This window comes from Cervus canadensis, chromosome X, assembly GCF_019320065.1.
Source record: "Cervus canadensis isolate Bull #8, Minnesota chromosome X, ASM1932006v1, whole genome shotgun sequence".
NCBI lineage: Eukaryota > Metazoa > Chordata > Mammalia > Artiodactyla > Cervidae > Cervus > Cervus canadensis.
The window spans coordinates 78123283-78143708 of record NC_057419.1 but is presented as its reverse complement, the minus strand read 5'-3'; the positions used below and the strand labels follow the sequence as shown (position 1 = coordinate 78143708).

General features: G+C 36.2%; 1 protein-coding gene across 1 annotated transcript in view; it reads left to right on the top strand.

Moving 5' to 3' along the window:
* The first annotated feature begins 538 nt into the window (after positions 1 to 538).
* CYLC1 (cylicin 1) overlaps positions 539 to 20426 on the top strand; it is a 56912-nt gene continuing 37024 nt past the window's right edge. The window contains exons 1-2 of the mRNA XM_043459129.1: positions 539 to 579; positions 19654 to 19707. Of these exons, the coding sequence (XP_043315064.1) occupies positions 563 to 579; positions 19654 to 19707 (71 nt within the window). The 5' untranslated portion in view covers positions 539 to 562. The remainder of the gene's footprint in view (positions 580 to 19653; positions 19708 to 20426) is intronic.

Below are 20426 nucleotides of genomic sequence, written 5' to 3'. Positions count from 1 at the left end.
TTAACACATGTATATGGAATTTCAGAAAATGTTATTGATGAACTTATTTGCAGGGAAGGAATGGAGACATAGATTTAGAGAATGCATCTGTTGATACAGTCGGGGAAGGAGAGAGTGGAACGAATGGAGAAAGTAGCACTGACATATATACACTACATGGAGCCCAGCCTGGAGTTCTGTGATGGCCTAGAGGGGTGGGATAGGGAGAAGTTTGGGAGGTTCAAGATGGAGGTGATATATGTATAATTATGGCTGATTTGTGTTGTTGTAGGGCAGAAATCAACACAAAACTGTAAAGCAATTTTACTCTAATTAAAAAAAAATAAAAATAGATTCAATCAATGAAAAACTGATTCTCTCAGTTCAAACTGTGAAACATTGTGTGTGAACACATCTAAAGTTATTGAATAGATTTCAGAAGTGCTTATGCACTGTAAAATGTAATTACTGTGTCTTATCCCTTTAAGTTCCTGCTGTTTACAATCTCTTTATGATGTCATCACTCAGCATTACCAGTTTGAACTTACAGTGCTAAAGTCCTGGCAACCTATAGGCAGGGGAAATGTCTCTTCCAAGACTGTAAGTCCTCTTTTCAATCATTTTTAGCATTTTTAACGGTTCGTATGCTCAATTTAGCTTCATATTTATATTTTAATATAAATAATGTTCCTCTAGTAGTAGCTATTTATAGATTAAAAGTTGTATTTTATTAGCATCATGCTCTAACCAACTGAGCTAACTGTCCATGACTGAAAGTTGTATTTTAAACAGAGGTACAAAATTTTCATTGACATCTTAAGTGTTTTACTTTGAAATTTAGCTAGTTCAGGCTCTTTCACAAAATACCTGCATGGCCTTGAGTATTTTAATCACTCTGAGTGTGTGTATATGTGTACTTATAACCATATCTTATTTTAGGGAGAAGGGAAGTAATTACTGTGTGTGAAGGCACTTTAAAATGAAAAGCAGAATAAAACATAATAAGACTCTATTATGGTACTCTGGTATACTTAATTTTATATGTAAAGAAGATTAGCCCATCCTGTTTTTCTGATAAAAAGGAAGACTTTATATTATTGCCAATTAAGACATTATAGTGAGTTGATTTAAACAAAAGCATTTCTTTAGGATTTAGTGGCTACATCATTCAGTGTTAGTCTATATTTTAAAAGCCAATCTCCTTTAAAAGAGTATTACTGACAGTAATACAAAAAATTATGATGATGTAAGCCATATTGACAGAGCTAACAGCTAATATCCATATGTATTAAGTTGAACCATATAAAACTATCAATATTCAGTCATTTTGACTTACAAAAATGGAAAATTCTGTGACACAACCTAATTTTAAAAGCATGTAAAAATCAGTAAGAAAGCTATAGTTAAGATGGAATAGGTAATTTGTAGGAAAAAAAAAGTCAAAGATCAGTAAAAATATGAAAAACTGCACAATTTCAACAATGAAAATAAAGTTTATAAAACCTTTGACTCAGAAATTCAAACTCTAAAAACTTAGAGATCTATTCCCTTTTAAAATGATGCATTTCTATAATGTTTGGATTTTTTTCAAAAAGTATGTATTACTTTTAGAATCAGAAAATGCAACATAGTTTGGGAAAAAAAAAAAAAGGAAAAAAATGATTTTATCTAGAAATCAACGATTTAGTTCCCTAGTGCTTTTAAAATGTATTTCTAGTTTGATGTTGCCTCTTACATCACAAAGGGCTCAGATTATGTCACTACTGGACATTATTATCTCTTTTAAACACAGTGTTATAAGTAAATCCCTCTCTAGTGAGAAGTATTTTCTCCCATAACCCCTCATAAAACAGAACTCAGAGGTACTGTAGGTTTGTTTCCTCAATGCCATTTCCAAATATTTTCTTTTCTCTATTCGTTAAAACAAGCTAGCTTGGAATCTCATGCCATCAGATCATGTCACCTGATAGCTTTCCCTACTATATTCATCTGCTGATTCCATTATTGCTCCACTTCATTTTGCCATGATTTTCTTATGTGGCCTACTATCATGCTGTATAGTACTATAAACTGTACTCTTGTCAATTCCTTGTGATTTACCTGTTGTTGTTCAGCCACTCAGTCATGACTGACTCTTTGTGACACCATGAACTGCAGCACATCAGGCTTCCCTGTCCTTCAACATATCCCAGAGCTTGCTCAAACTCATGTCCATTGAATCGGTGATATCATACAACCATTTCAACCTCTGTCATCCCCTTCTACTTCTGCCTTCAATCTCTCCCAGCATTAGGGTCTTTTCCAATGAGTCAGTCCTCCACATCACGTGGCCAAGGTATTGGAGTTTTAGCTTCAGTATCAGTCCTTCCAATGAATATTCAGGATTGATTTCTTTTAGAATTGAGTGATTTGATCTTGGAGTCTAAGGGACTCTCAAGAGTCTTCTCCAACACCACAGTTCAGAGGCATCAATTCTTCCATGCTCAGCCTTCTTTATGGTCCAAATCTCACATCTGTGCATGACTACTGGAAAAACCATAGCTTTGACTAGATGGATCTTTGTCAGCAAAGTAATGCCCCTGCTTTTTAATATGCTGTCTAGGTTTTCAATGATTTTTTTTTTCTCCAAGGAGCAAGTGTCTTTTAATTTCATGGCTGCAGTCACCATCTGCAGTTATTTTGGTGCCCAAGAAAATAAAGTATGGCACTATTTCCAATGCTTCTCCATTTATTTGTCATGAAGTGATGATACTGGATGCTATTATCTTCATTTTTTTGAATGTTGAGTTTTCAGCCAGCTTTTGCACTCTCCATTTTCACTTTCATTAAGAGACTCTTTAGTTCCCCTTCACTTTCTGCCATAAGGCTGGTGACATCTGCATATCTGAGGTTACTGAAATTTCTCCCAGCAATCTTGATTCCAGCTTGTGCTTCATTTAGCCTGACATTTCACTTGATGTACTTAGCATATAGATTAAATAAGCAGGGTGACAATATATAGTTTTGGCGTGCTCCTTTCTCAATTTGGAACCAGTCCATTGTTTCATTTCCTGTTCTGTTGCCTCTTGACCTGCATACAGGTTTCTCAGGAGACAGGTAAGGTGATCTGGTATTCCCATCTGCTTAGGAATTTTCCACAGTTTGTTGTGATTCACACAGTCACAGGCCTTAGCATAGTCAATGAATCAGAAGTAGATGTCTTTCTGGAATTCTCTTGCTTTTTCTATGATCCAACAGATGTTGGCAATTTGATCTCTGGTCTAAAACCAGCTTGAACATCTGGAAGTTCTTGGCTTTTATATACTGTTGAAGCCTAGCTTGGAGAATTTTGAGCATTACTTTGCTAGTGTGTGAAATGAGAGTGATTGTGGGGTAGCTTGAACATTCTTTGTCATTGCCTTTGTTTGGATTGGAGTAAAAACTGACCTTTTCCAGTCTTGTGATCACTGCTGAGTTTTCCATATTTCCTGGCATATTGAGTGCAGCACTTTCACAGCATCATCTTTGAGGATTTCACATAGATCACCTGGCATTTCACCGACTCCACTAGCTTTGTTTGTAGTGATGCTTCTTAAGGCCCACTTGACTGTGGACTCCAGGATGTCTGGCTCTAGGTGAGTGATCACACCATTGTGATTATCTGGGTCATGAAGATCTTTTTTGTACAGTTGTTCTGTGTATTCTTGCCACCACTTCTTGATATCTTCTGCTTCTGTTAGGCCCATACTGTTTCTGTATTTTATTGTGCCTTTCTTTGTTTGAAATGCTTCCTTGTTATCTCTAGTTTTCTTGAGGACATCTCTAGTCTTTCCACTCTTTTGTTTTCCTCTATTTCTTTCCATTGTTCACTTAAAAAGGCTTTTTACAACCCCCATGTATATGTGTCCTTTTCTCCTTTGCCTTTTGCTTCTTTTCTTTTCTCAGCTGTTTGTAAGGGCATCCTAAGACAACCATTTTGCCTTTTTGCATTTCTTTCTTGGGGATGGTTTTGATCACTGCCTCCTACAATGTTACAAGCCTCCATCCATAGCTTTTCAAGCTCTCTGTCTATCAGGTCTAATCCCTTGAATCTATATGTAACTTCCACTGTTTAATCATATGGAACTTGTTTTAGGTCATACCTGAATGACCTATTGTTTTTTTTCCTACTTTCTTCAATTGAAATCTGATTTTGATACTAAGGAGTTCATGATCTGAGCCACAGTCAGCTCCCAGTCTTTTTGCAGACTGTATAGAACTTCTCCATCTTTGGCTGCAAAGAATATAGTCAATCTGATTTTGGTATTGACCATCTGGTGATGTCCATGTGTAGAGTCGTCTCTTGTGTTATTGGAAGAGGGTGTTTGCTATGACCAGTGTGTTCTCTTGGCAAAACTCTGTTAGCCTTTGCCCTGCTTCATTTTGTACTCCAAGGCCAAACTTGCTCATTACTCCAGGTATCTCTTGACTTCCTACTTTTGCATTCCAGTCAGCTATGATGAAAATTACATCTTTTTTTGGTGTTAGTTCTAGAAGGTCTTGTAGGTCTTCATAGAACCATTTAACTTGAGCTTCTTTGGCATTAGTGGTCGGGGCAAAGACTTGGATTACTATGATATTGAATGGTTTGCCTTAGAAACAGAGATCATTCTGTTGTTTTTGACATTGCTCCCAAGTATTACATTTTTGACTCTTTTGTTGACTATGAGGTCTACTGCATTTCTTCTAAGGGATTCTTTTCCACAGTAGTAGATGTAAAGGTCATCTGAATTAAATTCATGCATCCCAGCCCACTTTAGTTCACTGATTCCTAAAATGTCAACATTCACTTTTGCCATCTCCTGTTTGACCACCTCCAATTTACCTTGACTCATGGACTTAACATTCCAGGTTTCTATGCATTATTGTTCTTACAGCCTTGGACTTTACTTTCACTACCAGACACATCCACAACTGGGCATTGTTTCCACTTTGACTCAGCCTATTCATTCCTTCTGTAGCTATTTCTCCACTCTTCTCCAGTAGCATATTGGGCGCGTACCAATCTGAGGAGTTTGAAATGCTTGAGGCCCACTTGACTGTGGACTCCAGGATGTCTGGCTCTAGGTGAGTGATCACACCATCGTGATTATCTGGGTCATGAAGATCTTTTTTGTACAGTTGTTCTGTGTATTCTTGCCACCACTTCTTGATATCTTCTGCTTCTGTTAGGCCCATACTGTTTCTGTATTTTATTTACAGAACAAAACATTGTATTTACAAAACATCTGTATTTACAAAACATCTTTCAGTTTTGTATCCTTTTGATTTTTCATACTGTTCAGGGGGTTCTCAAGGCAAGAATGTTGAAGTGGTTTGCCATTCCTTTCTCCAGTGGACCATTTTTTGTTAGAACTCTCCATCATGACTCATCTGTCTTAGGTAGCCCTGCACGCCATGGCTCATAGTTTCATTGCGTCATACAAGGCTGTGATGCATGTGATCAGTTTGGTTGGTTTTCTGTAATTGTCCTATTCATTCTGTTTGTCCTATGATGGATAAGGATAAGAAGCTTGTGGAAGCTTCCTGATGCTAGGTACTGGCTGTGGGCAAACTGGGTTTTGCTCTGATAGGTGGGGCCTTGCTCAGTAAATCTTTAATCCAATTATCTACTGATGTGGTGCTGTGTTCCCTCCCTGTACTTTGGCCTGAGGCAAAACTATGGCAGGAGTAATGGCAGTAATGGTGACCTCTTTCAAAGGACTTATGCCAGCACCCTGTGGCTCCCAGGACTGTTGAAGTCAGTGCCCCTAACCCTGCAGCATGCCACTGTTGAGCCCTGCCTTCACCAGAGACTCCTGGACACTCACAGGGAAGTCTGTCTCAGTCTCTTGTGGGGTCACTGCTCCTTTCTCCTGGGTCCTGGTGTGCACAAGATTTTGTGCCATCCAAAAATTTGTTTCCCCAATCCTGTGGACGTTCTGTAGTCAAATCCCACTGGCCTTCAAATTCCCTGGGAGTTCACAGTCCCTTCGCCAGATCTCCAGGTTGGGAAATCTGTTGTGGGCCACAGAACTTTTGCAACACTGCAAGAATTTCTTTGGTATTACTTTTCTCCAGCTTGTGAGTCCTCTGCTCTGTGGCTCTATGATGGGGCTAATGGCGACCTCCTCCAAGAGGAGCCCAGGTCTGCTGCAGTCAGAGACCCTGTCCCTGTGGCAGGCCACTACTGACCCGTGCCTCTGCAGGAAACACTCAAACACTCAAAGGCAGGTCTGGCTCAGTCTCCCGTGGGGTCCCTGGGTCCTGTGCACACAAGGCTTTATTTGCACCCTTCAAGCATCTCTGGCCTGTATAAGGTTTGATTCTAAATTAAATTTTGCCCCTCCTACCATCTTGTTCGGGCTTCTTCTTTGCCCTTGGATGTGGGATATCATATTTTGGTTGGATCTAACTTTTTCCTGACCATGGTTGTTCAGCAGCTAATTTCAATTTTGGAGTTCTCCCAGGAAAAGGTGAGTGCACATTCTTCTTCTCTGCCATCTTTAATGTCCAATTATCTTGCCTTTCATCTAATTTCAGTGGCTCACTTCCATACATATCCCACCAAAACCTCACTTTCTAGCATTTCACTCTTCGACCACTGCCTCGGGTAACTTTAATAACCCCACTCCAACAATGTTTCCACCCCTCCAAAACCTACCATTGATTTACAGTCTTTGAACTGTCACTCATCAATCCCTTCTCCATGGCTTTACTAATATTCTTACCCATTATAAATTCTTACCTATCTTAGATTCTTACAAGCTCATGGTGAATCAGCACAAATGTTTCCCTGCATAAATCCTCAATTCCATTTCCCCACTCTCCTTTAGACATCTCTTCCAGCAAAAACCCTAATTTTAGTTAAATCTGATTCTCCTATTACTCCATAATGGTTGGTGGCGCTTTTGCAACTGAACACGACTAAGGAAAAACATGTAGCCATGATGATTGGCTTCAATTCATGTTTATGATGACGAACTGCAAGTGTACTGTTAATGGTACCTGGCAATAATATTAAACTTCTATCATCTATTCATAGCTCTCATATTCTTGAAGATGAGTGTTCCCCACTTTTCCCTCTCTTCTCAAATCTATAATAGCTACACTCTACCCTGCTCTCAGCTAGGGGAAAATTTCACCATCATCACTACTGAATATACTAATCTACAGTCATCTTACAACCCTATTTTCTGCCTTCTCTTCTATTATAGCAAATGCCCTTTTCTTGCTCATGCCTGAGTATAATTTGAAGTGTGACAATTTCTTAGGGCAGTCAAAACAAATTACCACAAATCAAGTGGCTTAATTGTCTCACACTTCTGGAAGCTTTAAGTCCAAAGTTAAGGTGTCAGCAGATTTGGCTCCTTGAGGCTCTGAGGGAGGCCTATGTCTCTACCCTAGGTTACAGCAATTGCTGGCAGTCATTGGTGTTCTTTGCTTTATAGATGCATCACTTCAATCTGCCTCCAACATCATAGAATTCACTCTCCCTGTGTGTGTGCCAAGTTTCCCCTTTTCATAATGACACCAGTCATTGTAGTAGGCCCCACTATAATCCAGAATTATCTCATCTTAAATTGACTACACCTGTAAAAGACACTATTTTCAAATAAGGTGAAATTCACAGGTACCAACTGGTAAGACTTGTGTGTATCTTTATAAGAAGCACAAATCAACTCACAACACTGGCTGCTGGATTTTCTCCACTAAAAGTATAGCTCCTATAGTTAACTCTTCTTCTGTATCCTCATTGTCTTTCTTTTTATTACAGAATTCTGCTGATATGATTAACATGTAACATTGTTTAAGTTTAAGGTGTACAATGTGATGGTTTGTTATGCATGTATATTGTAACATAGGATTAGTTAATACTTCCATCACATCACAAAATTACTATTTCTTTTTGTGGTGACAACATGGTCTACTCTCATACCAAATTTCAAGTATATAATATAGCATTGTTAACTATAGTCAACACACTGTACAATAAATACCCAGAAATTACCCATATTTTAACTGAACGTCTGAACACTTTGAATGGCATCTCTGCATTTCCCCCTGCCTCTCAGTTTGTTCTTTAAGTATGGCTTCTTTAGAATCCATTTATAAGTGAGATTGTACTGTATATGTCTTTCACTGACTTACTTCACTTATCATAATGCCCTCAAAGTCCTTCCATGTTGTCATAAATGCCATAACTTCCTTCTTTATCATGGCTAATTAGATAAATGATTGAGAGATGATAGATAAGTCTCACATCTCTTCAAGTGTGATTCCATTTCCTTTAGATATATGTCCAGGAGTAGAGTTGCTACAAAATATGGTAGTTTTGTTTTTAATTTTTGAAGAAACTCCCTCTTGTTGCCCACAGTGGCTGTACCAATTGACATCTGTACCAAGAGTGCCCAAATTTCCTTTTATCCACAGCCTCACCAATACTTGTCTCTACTCTTTTTGATAAGAGCCATTCTAACAGATATGAGATGATATCACATTCTAGTTTTGATATTAGTTACCCTGATTATTATGTTGGACATCTTTTCATATACCTGTTCGCCATTGTTATAAATACTTTGACAAAATGTCTCTAGTTTCTTTGCTCATTTTAAAAAAAATAGGGTTGTTTGGATTATTTCTGCTGATGAGCTGTATCAGTGTCTCATATATTTTAAATATTAACCCTTTATCAGATAGACAATTTGAATACATGTTGTCTCATTCCCTAGTTTTTATTTTTAATTTTTTAACTTTTTTTATTTTTTTAGTATTGTTTCTTTTGCTGTAAAAAAGCTTTTCAGCTTATTCATTTCTCTTTTTGTTAGCCTGTACTTCCTTGGTGTCATATAAAAAAAAATCAGGGACAAGAGAATATCAAAAAGCTTTTTTCCTGTTTTCTTCTAGGAGCTGAACAGTTTTAGCTTCTATGTTGAAGTCACTAATCCATTTCAAACTTATTTTTTGAGTTGTGTAAGATAGGAGTCCACTTTCATTCTTTTCCATGTGGATATCCAGTTTTCAAAGAAACATTTATTGAAGAGCTATCTTTTCCCCATTTTGTTCTCTTGGTACTTCTGGGTTCTCTATTCTGTTATAATAGTCTCTCTATATATATATATATTACATAACTATATATATATATATATATATATATTTATGCAAGTACATTCTAGTTTTTAAGAGTAGTTTACAATCAGGAACTGTGAGTCTTCAGCATTGTTCTTTCTCAAGAATTCTTTGGTATTCATAGTCTTTTGTGGTTTTGTACAAATTTTAGATTTGTGTTTTCAATTTTTGTGAAAAACACCATTGACATTTTCATAAAGATTGCATTTAAACTATAGATGGCTTTTGGTTGGTAGTCTAGATATTTTAACAATATTATTCTTCTGATTCATGAACTTGAAATGTCTTTCCATTTATTTGTATCTTCTATATTTTCTTCCATCAAAATCTTATAGCTTTTAGTGTGTAGCTATTTAACTTATTTGGCTAAATATATTTATAAGGATTTTGTTACTTTTAACTCTTGCAAATTGGATAGTTTTCTTTATTTTTCAGATATTTTGGTTTTAGTGTATTAAAGCGCAACTGATTTCTATATGTTTTGTATACTGCAACTTTACTGAATTTGCTGATTAGTTCTAATAGCTTTTGGTAGAATCTTCAGGACTTTCTATATTCAAGATCACATATCTGCAAACAGAAATAATTTGACTTATTCCTAATTTAGATGTCGTGTGTTTATTTTCTTGCCTAATTGCTCTGGTTAAGGTTTCCTCTACTATGTTGACTAACAGTGGCAAGAGTGGTCACACTTGTTCCTGATCACAGAGGAAAAGCTTTCAACATTTAAACATTCAGTGTAATGTAAAATGAGTGTTTGTCATTGATGGCCTTTATTACATTGAGGTACATTTCTTCTATAGCCAATTTGTTGACAGCATTGTTTCTATATGGAAAAATCTTATATTTTATCAATGCTTTTTCTGTGCCTATTGAGATAATTATGTGATTCTCAGTTTTCATTCTATTAATATAGAGTGTCACATTTACAGATTTGTAATCATACTGTATAATATTTGTAATATCATAGTGGTTGGAAAAGATGTCTGATATGATTTCAATCTTCTTAAATTTTCTAAAATTTGTTCTTTGACATATGATCTTTTGTGGAGACTGTTCTGTGTGCTCTTGAGAGGAATATGTATCCTGCTGTTATTGGATGGACTATTATGTATAAGTTTGTTAGGCCCACTCGGTATAAAATATATTCCAAATTTAATTGTTCCTTATTGATTTTATGTCTGGAGGATCTATCTATTGTTGCAAGTGGGTATTGAAGTCCCGAAATATTATTGTATTGGTGTATATTTTTACCTTAAGACCTGTTAGTATCTGCTTAATATATTTAGGTATTCTAATCTTTGCTGAATATATATTTATCATTGACATATCTTCTTATGAATTGATCTCTTTATCATCATAGAAGGACCTTCTTTTTCTCTGATTATGGTTTCTGGACTAATGTGTATTTCTTATGATGAAAGCTCTCTTTTGATTTTCACTTGTATGGAATATATTTTTCCATCACTTCATTTTGAATCTATATGTGATCTTAAAACTGAAGTGACTCTCGTGTGCATATCATATAGTTATGTCTTGTTTTTACATTCATTCAGCCACTCTATGTATTTTATTTGGAGAATTTAATCCATTTACTTTTAGAGTAATTATTGATAAATAAGAACTTACTGATGTCATATTATTCTTTCTGACAGTTTTATAGTTCCCTTGTTTCTTTCTTCCTTCATCTCTTGCTGACTTCCTTTGTGAATTGATTAATATCATACTAAGTTGTTTTTATTTCCCATTTCCTTTATCTTTTGTGTATCTACTATAAGTTTTTGCCTTGCAGTTACCATCAGTTTAAAAAACTCTTATTAATGCAATACTTTATTTTTCACTGATAAATACTTAACTTCAATTAAGTTAACATATAATCATATTACAGTATTAAAGTATCCTGAATTTGACTATATACTCCAAGTGTGTTGAATATATTCATATCTTTTCATATTACTAGTTATTATCCTTTAATTTCACCTTGAAGAACTTTCATTTCTTGTAAGAAACATCTAATGGTGATGAGCTCTGTAAGGTTTTTTTGGTATGAGATTTTTTTTTCCCATTTATTTATGAAGGAAAACTTTTGTTAGATAGAATGATCTTTGTTGGCAGGGTGTTTTTTTTTCCTTTTTTCCAACTGGAAGTTAATTGCTTTACTATATTGTGGCGTGGTTTTTGCCATATAATGACGTGAAACAGCCACAGGTGTACATGTGTCCCCCCATCTTGAACTTCCTTCCGCATTCCATCCCTCTGGGTTGTCCCAGTGCATCTGCTTTGAGTGCCCTGCTTCATGCATCAAACTTTCACTGGTTATCTATTTTATATATGGTAATATACATGTTTGAACACTATTCTCTCAAATCATTCCACCCCTTCCTTCTCTGACATGGTCCAAGTCTGTTCTTTATGTCTGTGTCTCTTTTTCTGTCTTGCATACAGGGTTGTCCTTATTGTCTTTCTAAATTCCATATATGTGCATTAATATACTGTATTGATGTTTCTCTTTCTGACTTACTCTGAATAATAGGCTCCAGGTTCATCCACCTCATTAGAACTGACTCAAGTGTGCTGTTTGTTATATCTGAATAATATTCCTTTTGTTCTTTCAGCCCTTTGAATATATCATCTTACTCTCCTGAATTGTAAGATTTCTGACTTCAATAATTCATGAATTGTTTCTTTTGATGGTATCCCATGATCACATAGGATTTCTTCAGTCTTTTTCATTTGTTTTCTTTGTTCTATTCTGACTCAATAATTTCAAAAGTCCTGTTTTTCCATTCTTAGGATTTTTCTTCTATTTGATCTATTCTACTTGGTGCTCTGCTGTGTATTGCATTTTTATTTAATTCACCATATTCTTCAGCTTGAGAATTAGTTGTTTTTTTTGTTTGTTTGTTTGTTTTGTTTTTTGTGATTTCCACCTCTTTGTTAAACTGCTAAATTCATTAGTGTATTGTTTCCCTAATTTCAGTGAATTGTCTTTCTGTGCTTTCTTGTAGCTTATCGAACTCTCTTAAAACAGCTGTTTTGAATTCTTTATGAGATAAATCATAAATCTCTATGTCTTTGTGATTGGTTGCTGGAGGATAATTATGATACTTTTGTGGTATCATGTTTCTTTGATTTTTCACGTTTTTTGAAGTCTTGCATTACTGGCTTCACATTTGAAGAAGCAGTGACTTCCTCCATTCTTTGAGAGAGAAATACCTTCCATCAGACCTGCTTGGGATTCTGGGGTTTTCTCAGACCCTCTATGGATATTTCTGCTCCATGCTTCTTGATCCCTTTTGCAGCAGAATTCTTAAGCTTGTAACCATCTTTTGATCTTACCATGTACAAGGCCCACTGATGACAGTCTCCATTTTACTTTCCTAGTGGCAGAACCAAAGCTAATGTTTGTGGTCTCTCCTTGGCCCACAGATTCATGCCAGCTTTCTGTGCATGTTCACTGTCTTTCAAAGCTCACCCTTACCATCATTAAAAATATGTACAAGGAACCAGCCACAGGGTGGGAATATGTATGGATAAAGCACATGATATTTTGGGGGTGCCTGTGGGCCATCTGGGGGTATCCCTGAGCAAGTCATCTCCAGCAGCTTGTGGGTAGGCTTCGTGATGTAGTTTGCAACACTATAGGATTTATTTCCCTTTAATGCCCTCAGAGGGTCATATCTGCTGCTCCCTCAGCTTCTTGCTTCCACCCATGCTGCTTATGACTCAGTACTTTAGAGGTGGTGACAGAGAAATGATCCTTTTTGACAGCATCAGACACTGCAGAGGAAGCTGGATGCTCACTCACACAACCTTACTGTCTCTCACGGGAGAAATCACAGGCCAAGGAGATTTCTTTTAGCAGTATACTGTGCTACCTTAAGGGAGGGATGATGTCTATAAAATCAAGTATTCTCTGACCCTCTCCAAGCACCCAAATTTATATTTTTTGCTCTCATTATAACCTATCATCATTTTCCTGGAAATTTGGACTTCCACAAAGGCTGTCTTATCTGTGGGAGATTATCTAAAGCAATGTTCTCCGGGGAATCCTGGACCATAGTTGAGAGGGGTTGAGGCTAGTTCTTGGACCACAGCTGGAAACAACGCCTATCATCAGCCTGCTTTCTTCTTCACTAACCCCGTTGTTTCCCTCTTTATAAGAACTCTGGTGGCTATATCTAGTGTCTTCCTGGGTAATCTAGAATAATTTCCTGTTCACAAGGTTTTAATTTAGTCACACGTGCAAAGTCCTTTTTGCCATGTAAAACAACATTCATACGTTTCAGAGATTTGGATATGAATACTTTGAGGAGTCGTTTATCAACTTTTCACAGTGATCAATATTAATTAGCTGAATGAACAGATTAGTGAAAATCACATAATATTTTCTTGTTCAAATTTGAAGGATGGACTCATTCAGTTACTAGGGGATACAACTGCAAGAATAGGAATGAGTGAAAACAAGTGGAGCAAAAACAATAGGACAAGAAGGAAGTAATTTTATAAAAGGTAGATTTGAAGTAAGGTATATATAAACTGAAAAAGAATAAAGAATTTTGAGGGAAAAATTTCACTTCAGAAAAACCTAAGTGAGTAAATAATTATACAGTTATATGAAATGATATAGTATCTTTGAAAGTATATTTTAAACAGCAACAATTTTAAACAGAAAGCATAATAAGCATATTAATTATTACTGTTATTACTATTGTCATGACTATACTATTTCTCTCAAGATATTGAAAGAACAAATGTGTCTTTTCTTCTATTCATTTTTTTTACATTTCCATTACTGAAAAAAGAAAGAGTATTAGAGTTAATAATAATTGGATAACAGAAGCCAAATCTGTCATTCTATTCCATTATGGTTATAGATTTTTGTGTCATGTTTAAGAAATGTTTACGCCACTATCACTAAGATAGTCTCCTTTGTTACCTCCTGGAAACTTTACTCTTTTACCTTTCACCTTTGGGTCTACTTTACATCTAGGATTGATTTTAGTGTGTAATGTGAGATCAGGTCAAGAAACACTTTTTTTTCCCCCCTTGAAGATATCCAATTGATTAGTATTGTTTATTGAAACTCTAATTTTTCCTCAATATATAACAACTTTGGGAGAATTCATATGACCATATCTATATAGGTCTCTTATTTTTTAACTCCTTAATCTGTATTATAGGTTATTTGTCTTCAGGCTGATACTTGTTGTTGTTGCTCAGTTGCTCAGTCATGTATGACTCTGTGATCCCATGGATTGCAGCATGCCAAGCTTCCCTGTCCTTCACCATCTCCCAGAGCTTGCTCAAACTCACGTCCACTGAGTCAGTAATGCCATCCAACCATCTCATCCTCTGTCATCCCCTTCTTCTTCTGACTTCTATCTTTCCCAGAATCAGGGTCTTTTCCAATGAGTTGGCTCTTTGCATCAAGTGCCAAAAGTATTGGAGATTCAGCTTCAGCATCAGTCCTTCCATCCCTGATAGCTCAGTTGTTAAAGAATTCACCTGCAATTCAAGAGACCCTGGTTCAATTCCTGGGTTGGGAAGATCTGCTGGAGAAGTAATAGGCTACCCATTCCAGTATTTTGGGGCTTCCTTTGTGGTTCAGCTGGCAAAGAGTCCTCCTGCAATGAGGGAGACCTGGGTTCAATCTCTGGGTTGGGAAGATCCCCTGGAGAAGGAAAAGGCAACCCACTCCAGTATTCTGACCTGGAGAATTCCATAGGCTGTATAGTCCATTGGGTCACAAAGAGTTGGATGTGAATATTCAGGGTTGATTTCCTTTAGGATTGACTGGTTTGATCTCCTTGCAGCCCAAGGACTCTCAACAGTCTTCTCCAACACCACAGTTCAAATGTGTCAGTTCTTTGGCGCTCAGCTCTCTTTATGCTCAACTCTCACATTCATACATGACCACTGGAAAAACCGTAGCTTTGACTATATGGACATTTGTTTGCAAAGTAATGTCTCTTCTTTTTAATATGCTGTTTAAGTTTGTCATGGTTTTTCTTCCAAGAACAAGTGTCTTTTAAATTCATGGCTACAGTCACTGTCACAGTGATTCTGGAGCCCAAGAAAATAAAATGTCTCACTGTTTCCATTATTTCCCCCCATCTATTTGCCATGAAGGGATAAGACCAGATGCCATGATCTTCGTTTTTTGAATGTTGACTTTTAAGCCAGCACTTTAACGCTCCTCTTTCACCTTCATCAAGATGCTCTTTAATTCCTCTTCACTTTCTGCCATAAGGGTGGTGCCATCTGCATACATGAGGTTATTGATATTTCTCCTGGAAATCTTGATTCCAGCTTGTGCTTCATCCAGCCAGGCATTTCACGTGATATACTCTGCATGTAATTCAAATAAGCAATGTGACAATACACAGCCTCATTGTACTCCTTTCCCAAATTTGAATCAGTGCATTGTTCCATATCAGGTTCCATTTGTTGCTTCTTGACCTGCATACATCATCTTAATTGCTCTCACTTTGTAATAAATGATATTTGGTAACATATATCAATATATAATATTGATATTTTGTAATACATATCCTTCACATTGATTATCTTTCAAATTGTCTTGTATAATCTTGGCTCTTATTTTCATATAAAATTTAAAATTATCTAGTCAGTTATCACAAAAAGTCAGAGCAAATCTTATTGGGATTACATTGAATCAGTGTATCAATTTGGGAAGAATTGTCACATTTATAGCATTGAACCTTCTGAATACAGTATATAGCTCTATTTACTTATATTTTCTTTAATTTATCTTAACATTGATTTGTACCCTTCAGTGTAGAGGCATTGCACATATATTTTCGAATTTATTTTGAGTATTTTGTACTTATACTATATGTCATTAACATAAGTACAAAATGCTTAAAACCACATGCAGGTATGACCTAAATCAAATCCCTTACGATTATACACTGGAAGTGACAAATAGATTCAAAGAATTAGATCTGATAGACAGAGTGCCTGAAGAATTACGGATAGAGGTTCATGACATTGTACAGGAGATAGTGATCAAGGTCATCCTCAAGAAAAATAAATGCAAAAAAGGCAAAATAGTTGTCTGAGGAGGCCCTACAAATAGCTGTGAAAAGAAGAGGAGCTAAAGGCAAAGGAGAAAAGGAAAGATATTTCTATTTGAACTCAGAGTTCCAAAGAATAGTAAGGAAAGATAATAAAGACTTCCTCAATGATCAATGCAAAGAAACAGAAGAAAACAGTAGAATGGGAAAGGCTAGAGATCTCTTCAAAAAAATTAGAGATACCAAGGGAACATTTCACTCGAAGATAGTCACAATAAAGGACAGAAGCGGCATGGACCTAACAGAAGCAGAAGATATTAAGAAGAGGTGGAAAGAATCCACAGAAGAACTATACAAAAAAATATCTTCATGACCTAGATAACCACGATTGTATGATCACTCACCTAGAGCTAGACATCCTGGAATGTGAAGTGAAATAAGCTTTAAGAAGCATCCCTATGAACAAAACTAGTGGAGGTGATGGCATTCTAGTTGAGCTATTTCAAATCCTAAGAGATGATGTTGTTAAAGTGCTGCACTCAGTATGCCAGCAAATTTGGAAAATTCAGCAGTGGTCAAAGGACTGGAAAAGTTTAGTTTTCATTTCAATCCCAAAGAAGGGAAATGCCAAAGAATGTTCAAACTACCACACAATTGTACTCATTCCACGTGCTAGCAAATAATGCTCAGAATTCTCCATTCAGGCTTCAACAGTACGTGAACCAAGAATTTCCAGATGTTCAAGCAGAAATTTAAAAAGGCATAGGAACCAGAGATCAAATTGTCAACATCCGTTGGATCATAGAAAAAGCAAGAGAGTTTCATAAAAACATCTACTTCTGCTTTATTGATTATGCCAAAGTCTTTGACTGTGTAGATCACAACAAACTGTGGAAAATTTTTCAAGAGGTGGGAATACCAGACCACCTTACATGCCTCCTGAGAAATCTGTATGAAGGTCAAGAAGCAACAGTTAGAACTGGACATGGAACAACAGACTGGTTCCAAATTGGGAAAGGAGTACATCAAGGCTGTATATTGTCACACTGCTTATTTAACATATATGCAGAGTTCAGTTCAGATCAGTCCCTCAGTCGTGCCCGACTCTTTGTGACCCCATGAACTGCATCACACCAGGCCTTCCTGTCCATCACCAACTCCTGGTGTTTACTCAAACTCATATGCATTGAGTCGGTGATGCCATCCAACCATCTCATCCTCGGTCGTCCCCTTTTCCTCCTGCCTTCAACCTTTCCCAGCATCAGAGTCTTTTCGAATGAGTCAGTTCTTCGCATCAGGTAGCCAAAGTATTGGCGTTTCAGCTTCAGCATCAGTCCTTCCAATGAACACCCATGACTGATCTCCTTTAGGATGGACTGTTTGGATCTCCTTGCAGTCCAAGGGACTCTCAAGAGTCTTCCCCAACACCGCAGTTCAAAAGCATCAATTCTTGGTGCTCTGTCTTCTTTATAGTCCAACTTTCACATACATACATGACTACTGGAGAGCCATAGCTTTGACTAGACAGGTCTTTGTTGGCAAAGTAATGTCTCTGCTTTTTAATATGCTGTCTAGGTTGATCATACGTTTTCTTCCAAGGAGCAAGCTTCTTTTAATTTCATAGCTGCAGTCACCATCAGCAGTGATTTTGGAGCCCAAAAAAATAAAGTCTGTCACTGTTTTCACTGTTTCCTCATCTACTTGCCATGAAGTGATGAGACCACATGTCATGATGCAGAGTGCATCATGTGCAATATCAGGCTGAATGAAGCACAAGCTGGAGTCAAGGTTGCTAGGAGAAATATCAATAACTTCAGATACATAGATGACCCCACCCTTGTGGCAGAAAGTAAAGAGGAACCAAAAAGCCTCTTGAGGAAAGTGGAAGGGTGAAAAAGCTGGCTTAAAACTCAACAGGGAGGGAGGTGGAAAGGGGGTTCAGGATGGGGAACACATGTACACCCATGGAGGATTCAAGTCAATGTATGGCAAAGCCAATACAACATTGTAAAGTAAAATAATAAATAAATAAATTTTTAAAAAATGGAAGAGGAGGAAAAAAAAAAAAAACTCAACATTAAAAAAACTAAGATCCTAGGATCCAGTCCCATCACTCCATGGCAAACAGATGGAGAAACAATGGAAACAATGATAGACTTTATTTTTCTTCGGCTCTAAAGTTACTGCAACTGGTGGCTGCAGCCATGAAATTAAAATACACTTGCTCCTTGGAAGAAAAGCTATGACCAACCTAGACAGCATATGAAAAACCAAAGACATTACTTTGCATAAAAAGTGCATCTAGTCAAAGCTATGGTTTTTCCAGTAGTCACGTGTGGATGTGAGAGTTGGACTATAAAGGAAGCTGAATGCCAAAGAATTGATACTTTTGAACTGTGGTCTTGGAGAAGACTCTTGAGAGTCTTGAACTGTAAACAGATCAAACCAGTCAGTCATAAATAAATCAGTCCTGATATTCATTGGAAAGAATGATGCTGAAGCTGAAGCCCCAATACTTTGGCCACCTGATGTGAAGAACTGACTCATTGGAAAGAACTCTAATGCTGGGAAAGGTTGAAGGTGGGATGAGAAGGTGACAACAGAGAATGAGATGGTTGGATGGTATCACTGACTTGATGGACCTGAATTTGAGCAAGTTCTGCGAGTTTGTGAGGAACAGGGAAGCCTGGCGTGCTACAGTCCATGGGTCACAAGGAGTCGGACACAGCTGAGTGATTGAACTGAACTGACAAATTGTATTATTAAAATATTTTCTACTTGCTTTGTTGTATATATAAATATAATTGATTTTCACATTTAATCTTATATCTATTTTGTTAAATTAGCTTATTAATTCTAATTGTGTGTCTATAGGTATTATGGATTTTCTACATATACATGCTGTCTGTAAATACTAACAGTTTTATTTCTTTTTTTCCCCTATTCTTAGACGTTTTGTTTATATTTTTTCTTGTCTTATTGCACTAGCTAGAACGTCCAGTAAAATATTACATTGAAGTTGTGCTAGCAGATATCCTTTTGTTGTTCCTGAGCTTAAGGGGAATGTTTCTGATGCTTCAGCACTGAGTATTCGTATTTTCTCTAGTTTTCTGTAAATATCCTTTATCAGGTTAAGGAAGTTTCTTTCCAATTTTTATTTGCTAAAATTTTACCATGAATTTGTTAGACTGCATATTGAAATGTTCATATAATTTTCCCTTCTTTATTTTGATGTGTTAATGTGGTGAATTTCAAATGTTAAACTAACCTGAATTAAATCCTGTTTGATTGTGATAGAGTATCCTTTCTACGTATTGAATTAGATTGAATGTTTAAGGACTGGGGTATTTATATTTATGAGGGATATAAGTCTGTGATGTTTTTCTATTAATGACTTCATCAGATTTTGGTATCAAGGTTATGTTATTTTCATAGAATAAATTGATAAGTCCTTCTTTTTCTGTTCTTTGGAAGATTTTTTGAATAATTGTTACTTTCTCTTCCTTAGGTGTTTGGGAGACTTAATCAATGAAGACATCTACACCTGGAATTCTCTATGTAGGTAAGTTTTTAATGATCAAACAATGTCTTTAGTATACAACAGTAATCCATATTTTCTACTTAACCCTTGTTTCAGATTTGATATGTTTTCTTTTTAAAGGAATTTGCCTATTTCATCTAAATTTTGAATATATTAGCATAAAACTTTTGCTTCTTTAATTTCTTTCTGATGATAATTTTATTATTTTTTCCTCTTATATATGTTGGCTTTATTTTGCTGTTCTGTTTTTAGCTTCTTAAACTAGATACTTAAAGCATTGACTTTTCAGCTATTCTTCTTTTCTAATTTACAAATTTAAAATTATAAAGTTTTAAATAGGTTTTTACATCCCACAAATATTTCAATACTGTATTTACCTTATGCTATTCAAAAAGTTTTAAAAATATTTTCTAGCTTACATTGTAATTTATTCTTTGATCCATAGATTGTATTTTTAATTTCCAATTGTTTAGGTATTTTTTTTAGTTTTTATTGTTGACTTCTAGCTTTATTCAACTGTAAGTAGCAAACATATGCCATATGATTTAGTACTTTGATACTTGAGATTTGCTTGTTGCCTAGTCTATGGTCACTTTTGTTAAATGTTCCATGTGAACTTGAAAGAAATGTATAGTATTGTGCAGTTATTTGGTGTAATGTCTTTATATTTTGCCAAGTTTTGTCAACTTTTCTATATCTCTACTCTATATTCTTTTCCTCTTGTTCTATTAATCATTTAA